Source organism: Melozone crissalis, unplaced genomic scaffold (genome assembly GCF_028551555.1).
Source record: "Melozone crissalis strain CALT ecotype California unplaced genomic scaffold, PUWL_Pcris_2 ptg000018l_1, whole genome shotgun sequence".
Taxonomy (NCBI): Eukaryota; Metazoa; Chordata; class Aves; order Passeriformes; family Passerellidae; genus Melozone; species Melozone crissalis.
In genome coordinates this window covers 44,779,438-44,798,854 of record NW_026535796.1, presented here as the reverse complement: position 1 = coordinate 44,798,854, position 19,417 = coordinate 44,779,438, and the positions used below count along the sequence as shown (strand labels likewise).

The following is a 19,417-nucleotide window of genomic DNA, read 5'->3' as shown; positions in this document are numbered from 1 at the left end:
CCAAAATTGTCCCAGTACCACAACAGGACCAGTCCAGCTGCACCATTCAGCTGTGTTAGGGCCAAAATGCCTGCTCCCCTCATTCTGCAATACACACAGGCAAACTTAGAATCACATTTTCCACACTCTTCATCACTGAAAAACAAGCAGAAACTTTCAAATAATTCAAACACTCCACATCTATGTGAGCCCTTAAAGACAAAGGCCAATTTTCTACGTAAATAGCATCCAGCTGGTCCTCCTCCCTGCAATAATCAGAGCCAATACATGCTCTTGTGAAAATCTGATCCGTGTAAAATGCATTTTTCTTCATTTTTGAAATATGGTTCTTAGATTTCCATTCCCCAATTAAAACAAGAATGTGACTTTGATCTCAAATAATTTGCAATGCATGTCAAAAAGAGTCTTATCTGTTACTTCCATTTTAACATCACTTTATAAGAAACAGCTCCTTGGCAAACAGCTGCTTAGCTGTGATGGCTGGGCAGAACAGTGTTAACAACATGAAATGGCATCAAAAAGTGCTGTCTCATGAAGCAAAGACAGTCTGTGGAGGAAAAGCAGGCAGGAATACTTCTTTTATTATAAACATTTTTAGAGTCTGAAGAAAGAACGTGCCTTTTGATATAAAACCCTCCTTCAGTCTGAAAAAAAAGTTTCAATCATCTCTTTCCCTAAATTTTTACCTGTCTTTTTCTCCATTTATTTCTTTTCAGCCTGTTCTTTTCCCTGTCTCTTTCCCTCCCATGGACAAATTTAATGGGAAGTTAGTCTGAGGCGTCACACCACAAGGATTAAAATGGATCATAGGAAGAAGCCCTCATATCCTGTACCTACCTCATGAATAGCAGAAATAACAAAAAGAGCAATTTTATCCATTTGGCCTTGTTGCACAAGAAAAGGCAATTTGGATATCCATGCTGGCCTGTAGCTGAAAATATGGACAGGGACAGAGATAATGAGCATCTCTGGGAGACACCAGGATGTTGAAACCAAGCATCCACCCCCATGAACAGGCACTGCAGGTAGGAAGCAGTGGGCAGCAGCTGTTTTCCATGAAAGTTCAGCTGAAATACTTCAAATCTTTATAGACTTCATATTTAGGCTTAGAAAACACAGGACTGAGAATGACTTGCTCTAATGGATGCCCATAGGTGGATTTAAAAATTATCATAAATTCTGTTATTTGAAGAAGCCATCTGTACTCGTGTTTGTTTTAATTTTAAAGATTGACATCAATTTCCATGTGCCTTGATAACTACCTTCAGTTCTGAAAAGTGTGTCTGGATCCTCATTAAACAACAGCAGACACTTCTTGTTTGTAAATATTGCCACAAGGTTGGTTTAAAAAAGGAGGGGGGGCTAAACACGTTTTGGAGATGAGAGTTAAAAAAGGGGAGAAGGGGATAAACATGTTTTGGAGATGAGAGAGACAAGGCAAAAATGCAAAAACAGGTTATCATGCCTAGGAGGCAAAGGGAAGAGTGAGGAAATTCCTTGGGTTTGGAAATGAATTGCACTGCAGATCTCAGGTAGCTGAACCAGGCCTTTGGCACCAGAGAGACTCTGTAGGGTTTGCAGTCCAACAGGAGAAAAGAAGGGAACACTTCCATAGACTGCCCCTGTTTAAGGCACTAAATACACACACCACAGACAATTTACACTGATTTAACTGTGACTGGAAATTACCTCCTACATAGACAGTGGAGCTCCTCCAATCCAATGAATATCCTGGGATAAGTCTCCTTTCATATTTATATTTGAGATAAGATTATATGCCCAAGCATCAGAATTTTTGCCCCTTAAAATCTGGCCAAACCTGACTCCACCACCTCTAACAGAGTCTCTACCTATTTTCCTCTTCAGTAGAAATATTTCAACATAGCCACTATGAGAATAGTGTGTGCTTATCTTCATTTCCAGCAACAGCATTCTCACATTACTTTCTTAGAAGCATTTCTCTCCTTCTCTTCAAATGCCTCTGTGCTAAACCACTGAAATATGTGGCAACTGCAGTGTCAGTTGTCACAGGGAAAAATATGTCAGCAAAAACATTTGATTCAATCTGCTGTTTAAGGAAGCAACATTTCCTCAGGGTATGTGCCTTGTGTGGATAAATAACAACTGTCCAAAAGCCAAGGATCTAAAATCAATTGCCAATATCAAAGAGCAGATTTGAGGCAATCACCTCAGCAAAAGAAAAATGCAAAACTAGTTCCTTTTCCTCCTTTTTTAAATTTAGTGCAAGTTTGTTTTGGAAAAAAATTTAGTCTCTCAGTCACAAAATGAAGGGTGAAGGATTATGTAAAGGGTATATAGATCTCATTGGGACCATAATTTGCCACCCAGGCTTCTACATTTTCTCTGATGAGATGCATCATATGGAATATTCACATTTGAATATTGAACCACTAGACTTGCCAATTCCTGCAGATAATCAAAAACTTCTGTCTCAACAATGCGTTTTCAGCAAATTTCACGTTCAGCTCTGAGGCTCCCAGCATAAGAAGGACATCAGACTCTTGGGAGAGTCCAGAGGAGGCCGTGGAGATCATTCAAGAGTTGGAGCACCTCTCCTGCAAAGACAGGCTGAGAGAATTGGGGTTGCTCAGCCTGGAGAGGAGAAGTCTCTGGGGAAACCTTACAGCACCTTCCAGAACCTAAAGGGGCTGCAAGGAGCAGGGAGAGGGTCTTTCTACAGGGCCATGGAGTGATAGGACAAGGGGGAAGGGCTTCAGACCAAAAGAGGGGATGTTTGGATCAGGTATCAGGAAGAAATTCTGTACTGTGAGGGTGGTGAGGCCCTGGCACAGGCTGCCCAGAGAAGCTGTAGCTGCCCCATCCCTGGAAGTGCTCAGCGCCAGGTTGGATGTTGTTTTAAGTAATCTGGTCTAGAGGGAGGTGTCCCTGCCCATGGCTGGGGGTTGGAACTAGTTGGTCTTTAAGGTCCCTTGAGCCCAAACCATTCCATGATTCTGTGTTTGTGTGTCTCCATGTGAGGACAGAAGGGAGGAACATGAGCAGCTGGTGGTTCACTGGTGGACACTCTGTGGCAGAGAAAGCACTGAGCAAGCAGAGACTTGGCCAGCCAGCAGCTTCCAGGCTCACATATTTGTGGTTATTTATTAAGCACCTACAGGATATTTTGAAGATGATATACAATTGGAGAGTTCAGCTATGCAGGTCAGAAAATCCTGCAACTAATTATGGTCTGCCAAGATCCCATCCTTGAATTTTCTCCTTTTTAAACCTGCTTTCTCCCTTTCATTTAACACACTTTGAACTCAGAAACAATTACTCCTCACATTTTTCCCCTCTTGTCAGAAAATATTAACTCCACCATTTGGTGTGTTTTTCACTAGCTGCTCCATCTAACCTGGAGGGTCAGAGTCACCAACTTGGAACAACAATGTGTTCCACTTTCCTGTAGTGCTGCAATCCCATTACACATCTATAACACGGGTAGCAACTTCTAATAGTCTTTTGGCAACTCTTCTGATGCTTCTTACTCATCAATAGTATCATTTTTTGCAGCAAGGAACAGGAATCCTTTTCTACTGTCATAGAGTCATAGAATGGTTTCTGTTGGATGGGACCTTAAAGATCATCTAGTTCCAATCTCCCTGCCATGGACACCTTCCATATTATTGGGAGTGCCCTGAACCAGGAGTAGGACCAGCATTTGGCCTTGCTGATCTTTGTGAGGTCCACATGGACCCAGTTCTCGAGTTTGTCAAGGTCCCTTCCCTCCAGTGTGCTGTCTGCACCACACAGCTTGGTGTCACTGGCAAACCCTCTGAGGGTGTGCTCAATCCCACTGCCCATGCTGCCAACAAATGTGGAACAGTGCCAATTCCAACACTAGCCCCTGAGAGCACCACACATCACTCAGCACTGGTGTCCACTCTCACATCAAGCTGCTGACCACAGCTCTTTGAGTGTCACCATCCAGCCAGTTTCTCAACCCTCGAGTTGTCCATCTCTCAGTTGTCTCTCCAGTTTAGAGTCAAGGGTGTTGTGCAGGACGGTGTCAAACACTTGGCACAAATCCAGGCAGATGATGACAGTCACTCCTCCCTTATCCACCAACACTGTAACCTCACAGGAGAAGGTTTCCATATTTGTCAGGGACAATTCACCCTCAGTGAAGCCATGATGGTTGGCACCTCACCTACAGCATCCTAAAGCTGCTTGGCTATCCAAACTTCATTATTCAGTGTCACTTCTGAAAATTTGGATGATTTAAAAGGCCTCTTTCTTAGGAATTTTCAGCAGGAAAAGCTACTGGAGACAGGCCTGCATCCCTTCATAACACCAGCCTTTCGTCCCTTTGACAAATCATCTTACTGCTTGTTGGGGAAGGGAAAGTCACATGCCTTTTACTGTAATACCCATCTTTACAAAATGCTCGTGCTTGTCCTTTATACAGTTCTTTAATAAATATGCCAGGTACCCTGGAGATACCTAAACTGTCAGCAGTGAAATTACAGAATCATAGAACATCTCATGTTAGAAGGGAACCATAAATATCACTGAGCCAAATTTCCTACTCCTTGCAGGACTACCAAAAACTAAACCATATGACTAAGAGCATTGTCCAGGCACTCCTTGAACTCTGACAGGTTTGGTGCTGTGACCACTTCCCTGGGGAACTGTTCCAGTGACCCACCACCCTCTCAGTGGAGAATGTTTTCTTAAAATCCAGTGTGAACTTCCCCTGATGCAGCTCCACTCCATTTCCTTGTGTCCTTTTGTTGGTCACCAGAGAGAGGAGAATACTGCACTCAAAGTCAGACCAGGCAATTGGTGAGCACCTGCCACCAGAATTCACTTTTGCAGAATCATGTTAAAACCAAAATTCTTCACTAATTTGGCTTATTCAGTTTTTTTTGCTTGGCAGCAGTAAATGCAGCTTAAACATTGCAATTCCTGTGTGCTGATCCAATTGTGCAGCTAAACTCAGCCACGAAATGCTTGTGGGTACAATAAACTCAGTGCCTTCATCTCCCATCAGGGATCACCTGCTCCCAGAGGACATCTACTGCTGCTGTGGTTTGGGGTCAGCAGGTAAGAGGCTCCCCATGCACCCAAATTCTCTACGTTCACTCTGAGCTCTGCTTTCTATTCATCGGTGGGTTTCAGTTCCTCTGCTCAGAGCCAGCTCTCTCTTTAGAGAGACTCATCTTCCTTCCTGTAGCATTCTCAGTTGTGCTCTTTGGATGGGGGAATAGGAGATGTAGTTAAAAATACTGCGATGCTGTGGTGGGCGGTGTAGCAGAAATAGACAGACACCAGCTCGCTGCGAAGAATACCAAGTAACATCCCAGAAAGATAAAGGCATAGCAACAAAAGAAAAGAAAATGCATTTGTGTTCTGCCACTAGAGAGCTAAATCTGGGTGGAAGATACCAAATGAGGAGTGCTGCTCGTGGCCTGGTGCACCATCCTCCTGATGGCTTCACATGCAAAGTCATCTTACAGCAGCGTGGTCATAAAAGCACAGCTTACAGACAATCCTGCCTCCAGTTATAGCCCAAATGTGTGTGAGCTTTGGGGTTTTATGAAGACAGTGCAAGAATCAGCAGTAAAATGGGCCCAACACATAGCTCACAGAAACCAGAAGCCCATATGGACTGAGAAGAGGCTTAGCTCCATTAACCCTGCTTTAAAAGCAAAGTTTTTCAGGGGATATTAGGTTCTTTCCAAGAGGAAGATAAACCAAGCTTGGCTGATACAAGAAGCTGTGAGATTATTCTATGGATTTACTCCCTATTTTTCAGAGGCTTAAGTCTCTCTTTATCCAGCCAGTAACCACACAGGAAAGATTTCATCCCAAAGGGCTTTACAAGTAAGTTTTTCACAAACAATACACCAGAGTCACTTACAGTCTAAGTGAGACGACTCTTTAGAGAGGTCCAGCAGCTGCTTAACACTTCACAAAAATAACCTGGCACCATTTCACTAGGGAAGTGAAGATGGCTGCATCAAAATGAAATCAGGGGGGAGCTTGGGTGGCCTGATTGCAGGGATGCCTCTTGGCATAGGCTCAGGGTGCCACAGCCCGCACCACCCTGCTGGGGAGTCCTGCAGGTCTGGAAGGGCCAGTGTGGAGACAGACAAAAAAGAGCAGAGTAACACAGAGAGATGTCATGGTTGGGTGTGCATGAGCAGGCACTGCTGGGATCAACGGGATGTGTGTGCATGAGCAGGAACTGCTGGGATCAGCAGGATGTGTGTGCATGAGCAGGCAGTGATGGGATCCCCAGGACAGGTCTGCATGAGCAGGCAGTGATGGGATCCCGAGGATGGGTGTGCAGGAGACGGCAGTGCTGGGATCACTGGGATGGGTGTGCATGAGCAGGCAGTGCTGGGATCACTGGGATGGGTGTGCATGAGCAGACAGTGATGGGATCAGCAGGATGGGAGCAGGCAGTGATGGGATCAGCAGGATGGGTGTGCAGGAGCAGGCAGTGATGGGATCTCCAGGATGGAGATGGGATCACTGGGATGGGTGTGCATGAGCAGGCAGTGATGGGATCCCCAGGATGGGTGTGCAGGAGCAGGCAACTGCTGGGATCTCCCATTCTGGGGACACTTTATTGGGTGCTCAAGGCCTGTGGGTGCACTGGAGGATGGAACAGCCCTGCTGCAGCACACACACACACGAGCATCCACTTGAGGTGAAAGCCAAGGTGGGAGATGAGTGCAAGCCCGTGTTTTGTGCACATGGAGGACAGGGACTTTTAGAAGAGAGCGGGGCAACCCTGGAGCTGGGGCCCTTGGGGCAGAGTGCCCTCTGCTGCTACAGCCACTCTGCTTCCAGGAGCCCATGGCAGGGAGGCTCCCACCCCACTGCTCACCTAGACCTCTTTCTAATCTTTATCTTGCAAGATTTGTTTTGATGCCATCAAAATCTAAAATAGCCACAGGCACGAGAATAATCACACCATTAAAAAAACCCGTCAACATGTAGATGCAACCTCAACCAAACTCCATGGAAATTCCTAATAAAATAAATGTAATTTAAATGCTGCTATACAGAAAAACCAACCCTACCCAGTGCAAAATTTAAAAGAAAATGCCTAGCAGTCTGCACATCAAATGTTAATACTATTTTCAAATCAAGTCTAAGAGAGGATGACACATAATTTAATAAGCCTAATGGGTGTGTAATCAGCATTTGGCCATTCCTGCCATAAAACTAGGTGTCTCTCTGGCCCAAGATGTCTAGGAAAGCCACTGAAAGACAGCTAAGGCTTTAAAACCAGAATTTTAAAAATATCCTTTTTTTTTTTTCCTCACTGTAGATTGATTGAGAATTTCACTCAATTAAGAATAGGACCCAACGAACTGGCAGAAATACAAACAACTCTGTGGGCACAGTAAGTGGCACAGCAAGTGGCACAGCAAGTTTGGGGCCCATTTGCACCTTAATTTGCTGCCAACAATCAGCAATGTCAAGATTCCAAGCATCTCCTGACAGCCCTGACAACAGCAGTTACACAGCATTATCTAGTCTTCCAGTAAAATCTTTCCCCTCAGACAGCATTCATGCTGCATTTCACAACAGGAGGAATACACACAGCCAGCCTGGATCTCCTCAGCCCTTGCAGCTGGAATCAGAACATTTTGGGGAGTGGGGGTGTCCTGTACCTGCTTTTGCCACCACTCACACACAGAACTGAGCAGCAAGCCACAAAATAGTAGGAATTGCCAATATATTTGCCTAACAAAAGGCAGAAATAATGTTAAAAATATCTAATCTGAGGGTAGAAAGTTTAATAATAAGGTATTTGATAAAGAATGCTCATTGTGTATAGAAAGAGAATCCATCATTTCCTCTAGTTACATACTTAGTCAAACAATCAATTTTTTGACTCAAAAAGAAAGATATTTTAAAGATACATTATAATAATTATAATAACAATATGCAGACAAACATATCACAGGGTGATGCCTAGTGCTGTTTCAACATTGTCACCATTTTATCTGGACAATTGTATAACACAAGTTACAACAACTGAACACATTAAGCCAAAAAATTTTTGACAAAAAGTGAGACACTCCCTACCCCACAAGTACTGACCAGAATTTTTTCAAGTCCTAAACTGCATAGGAAAATAATTGTCTGTTAGTGAGGGTAGAAATTCTGTTTCATGTCTTCAATTATCTGTTGGGGTTTTAATAGACCTCAATACTTGCATAAGGATGGAGTTATACTGGGGGTGGGGATGGAGAAGAAGAGGGGGCAGAGGCAACACTGAGCAGAACCAATATCAAATAAAAAGTGCTAATTTTATATTCTAACAATCACAGTTGTTCAAATGTTTGCAAGCTACAAACCAACCCCTACAAAAGAAACAATATTCTTATTTTAAATATAATTCATAAGGAATTCTGCAGCTACAAGGTTATGAAAAAGACATGTACACTCTGCAGCAGCATAAAATATAATCCTATGTACAATCCAAGCATCAATTTTCTCTTCTCTATCACCATCAGTATTTTATCTTCAAGGAGCATCTGTCAGATTCTCCAGAACTAAAAATAGCAAAGACCCTTTCAAAGAGAACAGTCTCTGGTTTATATTTATAACTACCCTGCACTCGCTGTCTCTGGCTGCATGGCCATGAAATTTGTGCAAGATATAATCAATTACCCAGCTTTGCACTCCATCATGCAGTTAAGCTCCCGTTACCTGCAACGAACCCTCCAAGCACTTCTCCCCATGCACAGGGCAGAGATTATAAAACACAATAAAAATCTGCACATTGAAGAGCTAACTGTAGAGTTGACTGACATTACACAGCAAAAACCTTGTGAGAACAAAAACCGAGCACACTGATGTATAAAACAGAGAGCCTACCTGAATTCTTCAAATGCATACATGGCCTAGCAACTACACAAATGCTCTGAAATGGAAAATAATCTTCTTAACGTGCAGAGGACCATTTAGTTTGTCAAACTGCAGCAAAATGCATAATGACGAGGGAGTATATTTGGAATATTCTGAGGAGAAAGGGTATGCAGATACTGGCCTGCAGCCTACAGCTCAGCCAGCTGCTGACAAGCAGCAGCTAACAGGAAAAGGCGATAGAGTACCATGTGATCATTCCTGCAAGTCTGATTAATGCAGTATACTCCAAGAATACAGGCTGATATCTTCATTATTCGAGCCAAATAAGTCAAATACGGTACACGACAGGCTTCACAGCTAAATTATCATTCACATGCTACACCGAAATCAGCAAGCGCAAGCGGAGGATAATAAAAAACTAAATATGTATTGTAACCAAAGAGAATAATTAGGCCCATTCAAGCTGGTTTTCTTACCTTGTAGTGATATTTTAGTCTGTTTTTATTCATCTAAACCATCAGTGATGGAACAAAAGACTGCATCCACAAACCTCCCCTTCCATGAATGCCAGAACATTTAAAGTAGTTTATCTGCTAGAAATCATTTCCTCTGTAGTCTATTCCCAACCACTTTAACTCCTTCAGCCCTGGACTCATTGCCACAAACCCCATTTGCAGGGCCACGCGGGCTTTCTAGGGTTTACAGGGTTAACACCAAGAAATCGCAGCAGTGCCACTGAACGAGGTGGGCTAAGAGCCAAAGGAGTCATGTCTGCGAGATCACAGAAGGGAGACAGGAATGAGGAAAGTTGAGCATTTCGTGGCATTGCAGTGTGCAGGCGAGGATGCTTCAGCTGCCTAGCAACAGCGCACGCAGTCTCCATGGCAACAGCGCAGCCAGCGCAGGGGCAGAGCATCCTCTGCGCACCCCAGGGGCGACACACGGGGACACCTCGGTGGCACGGCCACAGCACCCTGTGCCGGGGGCACCGGGGCGCGGCGGGCTCGGGGCTGCAGCCTCGCCCCCTCCGCGGGAGCCCCGGGGCTGCGGCTGCGGGGAGAGCCCGGCCACGCTCCGGGAAGGGCTCGGCCAGGGACGGCACTGCTGCTGCTGCTGCTGCTGCTGGAAATAACACGGCAGCCAGCCGTGCTGAGGCTCAGAGTGCTGGGGAACACACCCCAAACTGCAGGAGCCGGAGCTCGCCATCCCTTGGAAATTTTGGACATGCAGGAATCACACTCCCATCACCAGTTTGCTTAGGGGTTGTTTGGGTGTTAGCCATGAGAGTGCAGAGATTTTGCCCAGGCAGCCAAACTCAGCAGTGGGATGGGGAGACGTTTAACCCTAAGGCTGAGCACCCTGCATCGGCCTCAGTATCAGCCACCACAGCGTGGGGACACCCATGGGTGCCAGCACAGGCCAAAGAAGGACAGGCTCTGCTGGCTAGAGAGCAGCTGAAAGGTGGGGATTGCTGGAAATGAGGAAGATTCAAATCTGGGAAATCAACCCCAGCCCTGGGAAAGAGAGAGAATGGGGCAGTGGGAGAACATGGTGCCTGGGAAAGTCACAGGGAGACAGCAAATTCAAAGTTACCTCTGGGCTGCTCCCCTCCTTGCCTCTTTCACTGCTAGGGCTGGTTTCTAGCACAAGGAAATGCATGGAGGTTTTTGGCTGCAGTCTGAAATATCCAAACCCAACTACAGCTCCTGAGGCCACAGGGCAATGGCTGCCCCACTGAGCTGTGGGATTTGAAGGCTGGAAAAGCATCCAAAGGGTACAGACTGCCACGTCTCCTAGACACAGGGATTGGGGACAGGCCATGGTAACTGTGGCATCTGATCTCACGGATCTGAGAAATACAGAGAAAAAGGGCTGGAATGAAAAGAAAAGGCACTCATGGCAAAAAAACCCAGCACTGGGAATACCCAGCCCCCCCAAAAAAAAAAATCCACATTTATTTGAGACATGGTGTTTTTAATGTAGTAGTGACCTTGGGTTTCCTTGGGTTTCATTTTATTTCCTTTAAACAAATGTGATAGTGTAAAGTGACAATAAAGGCACGCTGTAGGAACACTAAAACACATGCAGTCACACCATCTGACAGAAATTAATTCTTCCACAGGCATCCAGCAAGAGAAGGACTGCAAGGTAGGTGATTCTGGCTACAGCCTAATAAAAGATTAAAACTGGCAGAGAGGAGAACAACACAGCCATCCAAAGAAGCCTCCTGCCATATTTAGGCTGAGCCTCAGCACAGTGTGCTCACTGCACACAGCACCCCAGCAGCTGGGCACAGCACAGGAACCCCTTGCAAGCAACTGCTCTGCTCCTGACCTTGCAGACAATGGATTTATACCTCCAGAGATCCAGAGATAGCCAAGATCCCTCATGGGGGAAGGACAGAATTCTGAACTTCTGTTTTCCTGCTCACCACAATCTTCCTCTGACTTGAACCAAGTGGAAGAGGGATGGTGCTTCTTTTTCATGCTGTTTATCTAAAACAAAACCATTCTATAGAATAAAGGGCAAACACTGCTTCCCCTAAGCATTTTTCTTGAAACAAAGTTGACAGAACCACTGTCTGCTCTTCCAATTTCTGCAGTTTCTCAACAGCCACAATGCAAATAAATAGTTAACTGTTCAAGTCAAGGCTTCTGTCATCAATGAGTTCACTGTGAAGGACTAGAAAAGCAAACATCCCCCACAAAGTTTTCATATACAGCAGAGGTCAGCTGTTGAAAGGTTTCATTAGGATAACATTTTAACTTTTTTTTTTTTTTCTTGGCCAGCACTTCCACAACAGCTGACAGCATTACACACAGAAACAGCAGGACTTCTGTCATGTGAGACAACCAATAGTCTCAATTCTGGTTAATTAATCACTAGGATTCCCATATTCAATAGTGAGATCTGAGATCATGTCCTACTGTAGACATGAATGTGGCTCAGCATGAAATTTTACCAAACAGAACCCACAGGAGCTTCAGAAAGTCACATGAACACATGCAGTGGCCAAATTCATAAATAAATGCAGGACTATAATACCTCCTTGTAAAGTTTTACCAAAGATTGCAACTCCCTGTGCCCTGAGCCAGACTGAAGGCCTTGAGGAGCAGACAGAAATTATGTCAGAAACCACAATCATCAATGAAAATTTTCACAAGAAGTTGTTTGTTCCCTTCCTGGCAGTGTAACCAGTCCAGACATTTGATGACAAATGTGCCTCATTTTAACAAAAATTGAAATTATGTCACACGAAATAAAAATTTACTAAAGGTTGGGTGGGACAATTTATGTAATGAGAACTGTGGGAGCCAGAACCCACCTTCTGATCAGAGGCCAGAAAAGATGTGACATTGAGACACTGAAGACAAGCAGCAGTTTTTTGGGAAACACTTTGGAGTTTTAATGCTGGGCTCTAGCAAACAAGTGAGACTGTAACAAGTGGTTATCCTTGATGAAAGCTTGTCTGAAAAGCAAAGGATGCACAAAAAGCCTGGAAGCATGACAAACCAGAACAAGGCAGAGGATACTGGTGAAATTTCTGGCTTTATTTAGAATTTCACTGCCATCCAAGGGCCTCATGCTGATACTCTGCTAAGAGCCCATTTCCTCAAGTGTAACATTTGCATTATTGTTATTAAGTATATCAGTGTATCAGCATTTGTCCTCGTGACCTGAAATTCCACCAAAGCCTTTGCCAGATGCTTGGCGACATTATCTGATCACAAACAGACTGAGACATTTTAATGAAGTTATTCCCTTATTCCGTTGCTCAAGAAAGGAAAGGAAGAAAGGCACTGACACAGTGGACTTCTGTCATTGAGCCTGCATTATCATTGTGCTGAAGTGATATTCAGACCACTCTAAAAAAAACCTTGCAACTGTGCTGAAAAATTCAGCATTCACTTCAATTCATGAGGAAGAAAACAAAAAGAAGGGAAATGAGCCAACGAGAGCATATCTAATGAGTGTTCATTCACTGCATCTCCAAAATTTCTGCACTTTGGAGAATGTGGCAATCACAGGCAGCATCCCAGAATATGCTGAAAAGTCCCCTTTGACAGGATTGACTCTGAGTTCAAATGTCTTTTGTGGGCTTAAGAAAATAAGATTTAAAATGTTTATTGAAATAGAAAAGGAGTGGCTATCTTTGTTTGTTCAGGTATGGGGAAATTGTAACAATAATTACAGTGCTCTTAAGTTTACAGAACAAGGATGCATTCAGTATTGGAGTATGGACTCAAAGCTTCAGCTCTTAAAGAGGAGGATGGGGGGGGCAAAAATGAACAAAAATGAACTTTTTTTTTTCCTCCTTTTATTAATGGTATTTCTATTATGTATTGCCTTAACATACAATGTGAATTTTGAGGCACAAGGATAATCCAACATATTTTAGGCTTCTCCTTTCATTCTCAGGTTTCCAGGTTGACCATGAAAGTTTGATTTCCCGATGTCAACCTTCACCAAAAAATCCTACCTCATTTATATATCTTGGAATTATCACAGCCCATGAATATTTGCACAGAAAAAAATCAATTTTTTCCCCTCTCAACTTTGGCCCAAGCATGCTTCATGCTTTGCAAATCTCAGGGCTTGAGATTCCTGACCACAGGATGGCTGATGCCTTCCCCACAGCTTTACCCTTATCATTCTGGGAGTCTCACATACCATTTTCAGGAGCAGGCCCTGTACCAGGTGCAGCCCAGCACACAGGGCTCAAAGGGGATGTTTTCCCACATCCAGCCTCATCTGCCTCGTTCCAGTGCTTTAGGGAAGATGCACTGGAGTGAACCAGAGAGAATGGGGCTCTCACTGATTTTCTATCAGCCCTTGGGGACAGCACCAAGTCCCAGCTAGCAATCCAACAGAACTCAGCCAGTCAGGGTGAAAACTAAAAGCTCCACACAGATTATTAAGTTATCGATCACTGCAACAGTGCCTGAAATATCCAGTCAAGTGTAGGACTGTGTGGTGCTGACCACCACAGAAAGCTGAAAATGGAAAAGCAGTTTACATAAACAACAGACAAGGATATATGAGATAAATTCAAATTAGTAAAAGAAGGAATACAGACAAGCCACTAAACATCTAAAAACTAAGATTCAGTCTGTGTAGGTTGCAAATGTTAGTTGATATGGCCAGGATTTGGGTATTGCTTCCTGTTTATGGGAAATTATTTAAAATCATACAAAATGTAGTGGCAGGGCAAGAGACAACTGCTTCAATCTGAAAGGCCAGTTAAGAACAGGTATTAGGAGGAAATTCTTTCCTGTGAGGGTGGCAAGGCACAGCAACAGAGAAGCTGTGGACACCCCATCCCTGGAATTGTTCCAGGCCAGGCTGGGTGAGGCTCTGAGCAGCCTGGCCTGGGGGAAGCTGTCCCTGCCCATGGCAGGGGGGTGGGAGCTAAATCCCATCCAGATTAAGGTCCCTTCCCACCCAAACCATTCTATGACCCCACTGATAAAAACCCAAAAATCCCTTCCAAGGAAAGGCTGTACAGACTTGAAGTGCAAGGTAATAATGTATTCTTTTTCCTAGATAAACAATTATCAACTTTTTTTTTCAGTTCAGCACAGATAAATTTGAGTCATGCTGCAGACAGAAGTCTGCTTTGCAATAATAAATTACACTACCTCAATATTCACCTGACAGCCACAGTATCTTACAGCAGCTACATTTTTGCTGATTTGTATCTGTACAAACACAGAGCAGAACACAGAAGACACCATCAGGGAAAATAGAAAGAAATGTTGTAAACTTCCTTAAAGCTAGCTGAAATTAGTCAATTTGACTTTTTCCAAGTTGTGAGGGATTAAGTGGGGGGAAAAGGGAAGTTAGAGGTTACAACTTGACCAGCATCATCACCACTATCAATGAAATGTCAGTGGAACTGGAAATAGAGTCTGAATTAACCATGGTCATCCACTAAAGGGAACTTCCCAATAAAACATTTGGGCACTTCTGTGGGGTGTACACCTCATACCTCACCAAACAAACACCTGTGTGCTTCAGACATGGATATAAATGCACATACGACCACAAACACCCTGGCTTCTTGGCATCTCCAAGCAAGCCACTGGCCTGGATCTTGTGTTTCACCTGTCCAGTGGCAGGCTTACAGGCAGGAGTAGCAGCCACCATAAACCAAACAAACTCCCCCACACAACTGGGCACATCATTGCTGAATTTGTGACTCATTATCAGGTAGACTGGCAAGACAGAACTTATTCTGCATGGAAAATGCCAGTGTCTGCTAGACATTTTCTCTGGTAAACATTAGAAGAGTGTTCCTAGTAACAACTGGGTCTTCTTATTGTGAGAGACTGAAACACTTAATGGATTAAACATTTCTAAATCCATAGAAGGGCTTTTGCCCACTGGAGCAAACTGCAGAGAAGCAGGTGCCCACCTGCAACCATCCCTGAAGCCCACACTCCCCAGACATGCCTATCAGCTGGAATTTGGACATGAGATAAGATAATGGGGATAGTATTGTTTAATGGTCCCAGCTCTGGGGAGAGGAATGTATCCCCAAGGGGGCTGGAATGCTGCTGGCTCAGGCACTGGGGAAGCTGCTGCAGTGCAGAGTGGGGTGAGCCCAGCCCTCGGGGCTCAGCTGGTGTTGAGAGAGGTCAGGACAGGCAGGTCCCGTCACCCCAGCCTCACTCCAGTGAGCCCAGCTGTGACAACTCCCCTGCCAGGCGGTACCAGGACAGTCACACATGGCCTGATGGTTTTTACCTCTGCTGATGCGCCATAATGAGCCACAACAGCCTCAACTGCACTGATGTAACACTGATGTAGCAGCTGTGACATGTTCAGTGGTGTCAAAGACTCCCACAGCATCATCCAGCTTAAAGTCCCTGCCCCAAGGGAGGCACCTGGGTGCTCCCACCTGAACCTGACTGAATATAAACCCAACAGATGCTGTGGTCTGGCCATTTTTCTCCACTGCCTCTTTAGGATTGCCACCACTACCACCTCCTCATGGAATCAGTCTGCAACCATCACTTTGACCAACAAACATCAAAAAAAAACCAACCAAGCCTCACTGTGAGGCCCATGGGTGGTGAGATCTTTCTACTCTTATCCTTTCTCTTTCTTATACATTTCCTTAAATGATACTTCAATCCTTTCACATTGTCATGCTGCTGTAGATAACAACAGCCAAAATGGGTACCTATCTGTTTTCTTGTGCAACCAAATTGTTCTGCAATGAATCCTACATGTGTATATTCACAGACACTGAGCATTCAGTGTTGTTTCCCTCTATTCTGCCCCAAGGGATCCATTAACAAAACCTGGGTTACCTTTGCCTTCTGGGGTGGTTGTAACACTTGCGCCTCTCCACTGTCCAGTTAGATGGCAGGATGTAGGCAAGAGAAAAATGAAGGTTAAGTTTTACAGCTCTGCTCCTTGGCCAAAAGTAACCTCACTGCAGCTGATAAAAGTCCATGGCTAAACTATCTGTAAAGCAAGCTCTCTGCAGCACAAGATCACAGCACCCAGCCTTAGGAGATATAGGCTTCTGGGGATTTTACATACACATAATGTGAAAGCTCAGACTGGATCAATGCCTGGAATTTCACCTGGAACAAAGACTTATAGAATGGTTTGGGTTGGAAGGGACCTTCAATACCATCTCATTCCAGCCTGTGCAATCGATGGGGACATTTTCCACTAGACCAGGTTGTTCCAAGCTCCATCCAGCCTGGCCTTGGACACTTCCAGGGATGGGGCAGCCACAGCCTCTCTGGGCAATCCATGCCAGTGCCTCACCATGCTTGCAGTGAAGAATTTCTTCCTGATATCTAATCTAAACATCCCCTGTTTCAATTTGAAGCCATTCCCCCTTGGCCTATCATTATAAGCCCTTACAAAAAGCCCCTCTCCAGATCTCCTTTAGGTGCTGGAAAGCTGCTGCATGTGGGGGTTATTCAGTATAAGGTCCTGTTGATAGAGAATCTGACAAAACTGAGCTGCTTTGCTATCACATTAGAATGTGTTCTCCCCCTTCTTCCTACAAAAAAACCGGGAAAAAAAACCCCACATATTTTCTTTCCCTTGCATCTGATGCAAAAGACATTAGAATAAACATGTGCAGGAATTATTCACACACACTGTGGAATTCTTTGTTCAGAAACAGCTCCTGACAGCCGCACCAGACCTGAGCTGTGGCAACTTCAGAACAGCATTTCCTCACTCCCATGAGAGCACACAAAGTTCTGATTCCTCCAAGGCTTCATTACATCCCAGCACTCATCAGCACTTTCACACACTGTCCCAAATGGCCTTGCTGGCAGGAGAGACTTGGCAGTGTGTGGTGCCACTGGAGCTGTGCTTCTGGCCAGGGGAGGTGACACCACTGTCACCCTGGCCAGGTTCTGGCCTGCTCTGCATGAACAGGTCTTGCCTCCAGTAAGGCTTTTGACATCTCTTCATTATAGACACATTCATTGTGTAAAAATGCACAATGGGGGAGTAAAGAAGGCAGTCAGACTCTTCTCAGAGGTGACAGGACAAGAGGCAATAGGTACAAATTTTAAAATACAGGAAATCCAATTCAGAAATAAGAAAAAACTTCTCTACCATGAGTGCTCAAACATTGACACAGGTTGCCTAAAAAGGTTGCCATCAGCATCCTGGGAGACGTTCAGAACTGCTTAGGACAAGGTCATGAACAAGGGTTGGACTCAAGGATCTCCAGCTGTCCTTGCCAGCCTCCACAGCTCTCTGGCTCTGTGAGCAGGACCTTCCCATCCCCTGGGCACAGAGCAGCTTGCTCCTGAAGTGTGTCTGGCTGCTACAGCAGATGTTCCACAGGCAGCACCAGGCCATTCCCACAGCCTCTCCCCTTGGTGACAGCTCCCGTGGAATTTCCTTGCTGACCACGCCTGCTCCCCAAGGAAAGCACAGCCACGGGAGGGGGATTGAACATCATCCTTAACCAGAGCCACTGACACAGAGAGGCCACAGTGCTGAGAATTCACACTGCCTTCCTCCTTTAAGGCTGGAGGAAAGCTAGGGGTGGCCACAAGAATATCCTAGAACCCAGGAGAACCCCATGGGGAGCTTTCTCTGAGCTGCACGTGGCCTGGCCACACTGCAGAGGGTCAATGGATTTGTGCCAACTTTACCAATCTCTTGGCAGAGCATCACTAAGACCCAATGTTTCTGAGTCAGACTTAGCAAGGAGAAATGTTTTATGATATTCTATGGCAAATCAAAACCAAAGCAGGAAGCTTATGTTGCAAAGTATTGTTGTGAATATTGTGTTTCTATCCCTCATTTGTTCTTCACATAAAAAAAAGAAAAAAAAAAGAAGATTGAAAATTTGTGGGGTTTTGGTTTGTTTTTGTTTAAGAAACTGAGAAATATCACAGCTCCCGGGTTTTTGCTGTTTTTTTTTTTTTTTCTGCTTCTGCTGGACTCATTGAAGGGGGTCCACTGGCTTTTTCAATAAAACAGAATTAGGTCTGACACTTTAATTAGAGGATGTGCCAAAATGAACAGAAAAATATCTTTGTAACATAAGCTGCATGTTACCCTTCAGAGTCAAATGCATGAAAATTACAAAAACTGCATCACAGCAAAAGTCTTTGTGCAGTCCATGAACCCAAGCAGCATTTGGGACCCCACATCATCTGAACATCATCAGCTCTCCAGTTTCCGTTGGTAGTAGGGATGAGATTCAATTTCCTAACAAAAGGACAAGCACTAAAATTCATAAAAGCAAAACACTAACAGAGACGCCATGTTTGGGGGAGTTTGCTTTGCATTCTATAACCAGAATTTTCCATGCATCTCCTAATCTTCTTGTATCTTCTCTAATAAAAACAGGATTTCTAAGGTGGTGGCTTGAATAGCAAAGCCCCACTGTTTCCTTCAGGACTGTGTAGCATAGTTACTGATGAAGTCTGAATTCTCATTTTGGCTCTGCCAGCCCCCAGACCTCTGCTCTATGCACAGTCTGAACCAGTGTTCAACAAATCAAACCATTCCTGTGACCTGTCCCAACAGCCCTAAGCCCTGGCCAGCCACCCCTCCTGCTCCAGACCCAGCCAGGAGAAAGCAGGAGAGCCTGGGAGGAGGAGCAGAGCAGGAGGCCACACACACAGACAGACAGACACACACACACAGACAGACAGACACGCACAGACGGACGGACACTACTTGCCCAGCTATAATTGCATGGCTTATCATTTCTCAACTGAATGATCCCCTTTTCTCACTCTGTCTTTAAAAAAACTGCCCACTTAGCCTACACAACCATGATTAACTACCTATGGTGGAGCTGATAGCATTTTTACAGCCAAGTAAGGAGCAGTAGCACAAACTGCCTTGCACTACCATGAATCCAGCTTAGTACAACACCAATTCCCTCCCTACCTGTGCTCAGAGAGCCCTTCGCATCCCTTAGGCTAGACTAAGAGGCAAGCCACACAGAGCACATCCAGTCTGTCCCACAATCAGGTCACAACCTTTTTTCCATACACTTCTGTCCATCCCAAAACTGCACAAAAGGGGCATCCAAGACCAGGCAAGGACAGAAGGG

The 19,417-nt window shown here is 44.8% G+C and overlaps 1 protein-coding gene across 4 annotated transcripts in view; it reads right to left on the bottom strand.

Annotated features, from left to right (window-relative positions):
• Window positions 1–19,417, bottom strand: part of EVL (Enah/Vasp-like) — a 147,375-nt gene that overhangs the window by 111,884 nt on the left and 16,074 nt on the right. The window contains exon 1 of one of the 4 annotated variants that reach the window (XM_054275624.1): window positions 9,333–9,661. The exons of 1 other annotated variant lie outside the window; for it this stretch is intronic. Coding sequence is in view for 2 of the 3 variants with exons in the window: in XM_054275621.1 (XP_054131596.1) it covers window positions 8,866–8,888 (23 nt within the window). In the remaining variant the exon portion in view is untranslated. Of the gene's footprint in view, window positions 1–8,865; window positions 9,082–9,332; window positions 9,662–19,417 lie in introns of those variants that run through there. 2 more of the 4 variants (XM_054275621.1, XM_054275625.1) reach the window with 2 other exon arrangements.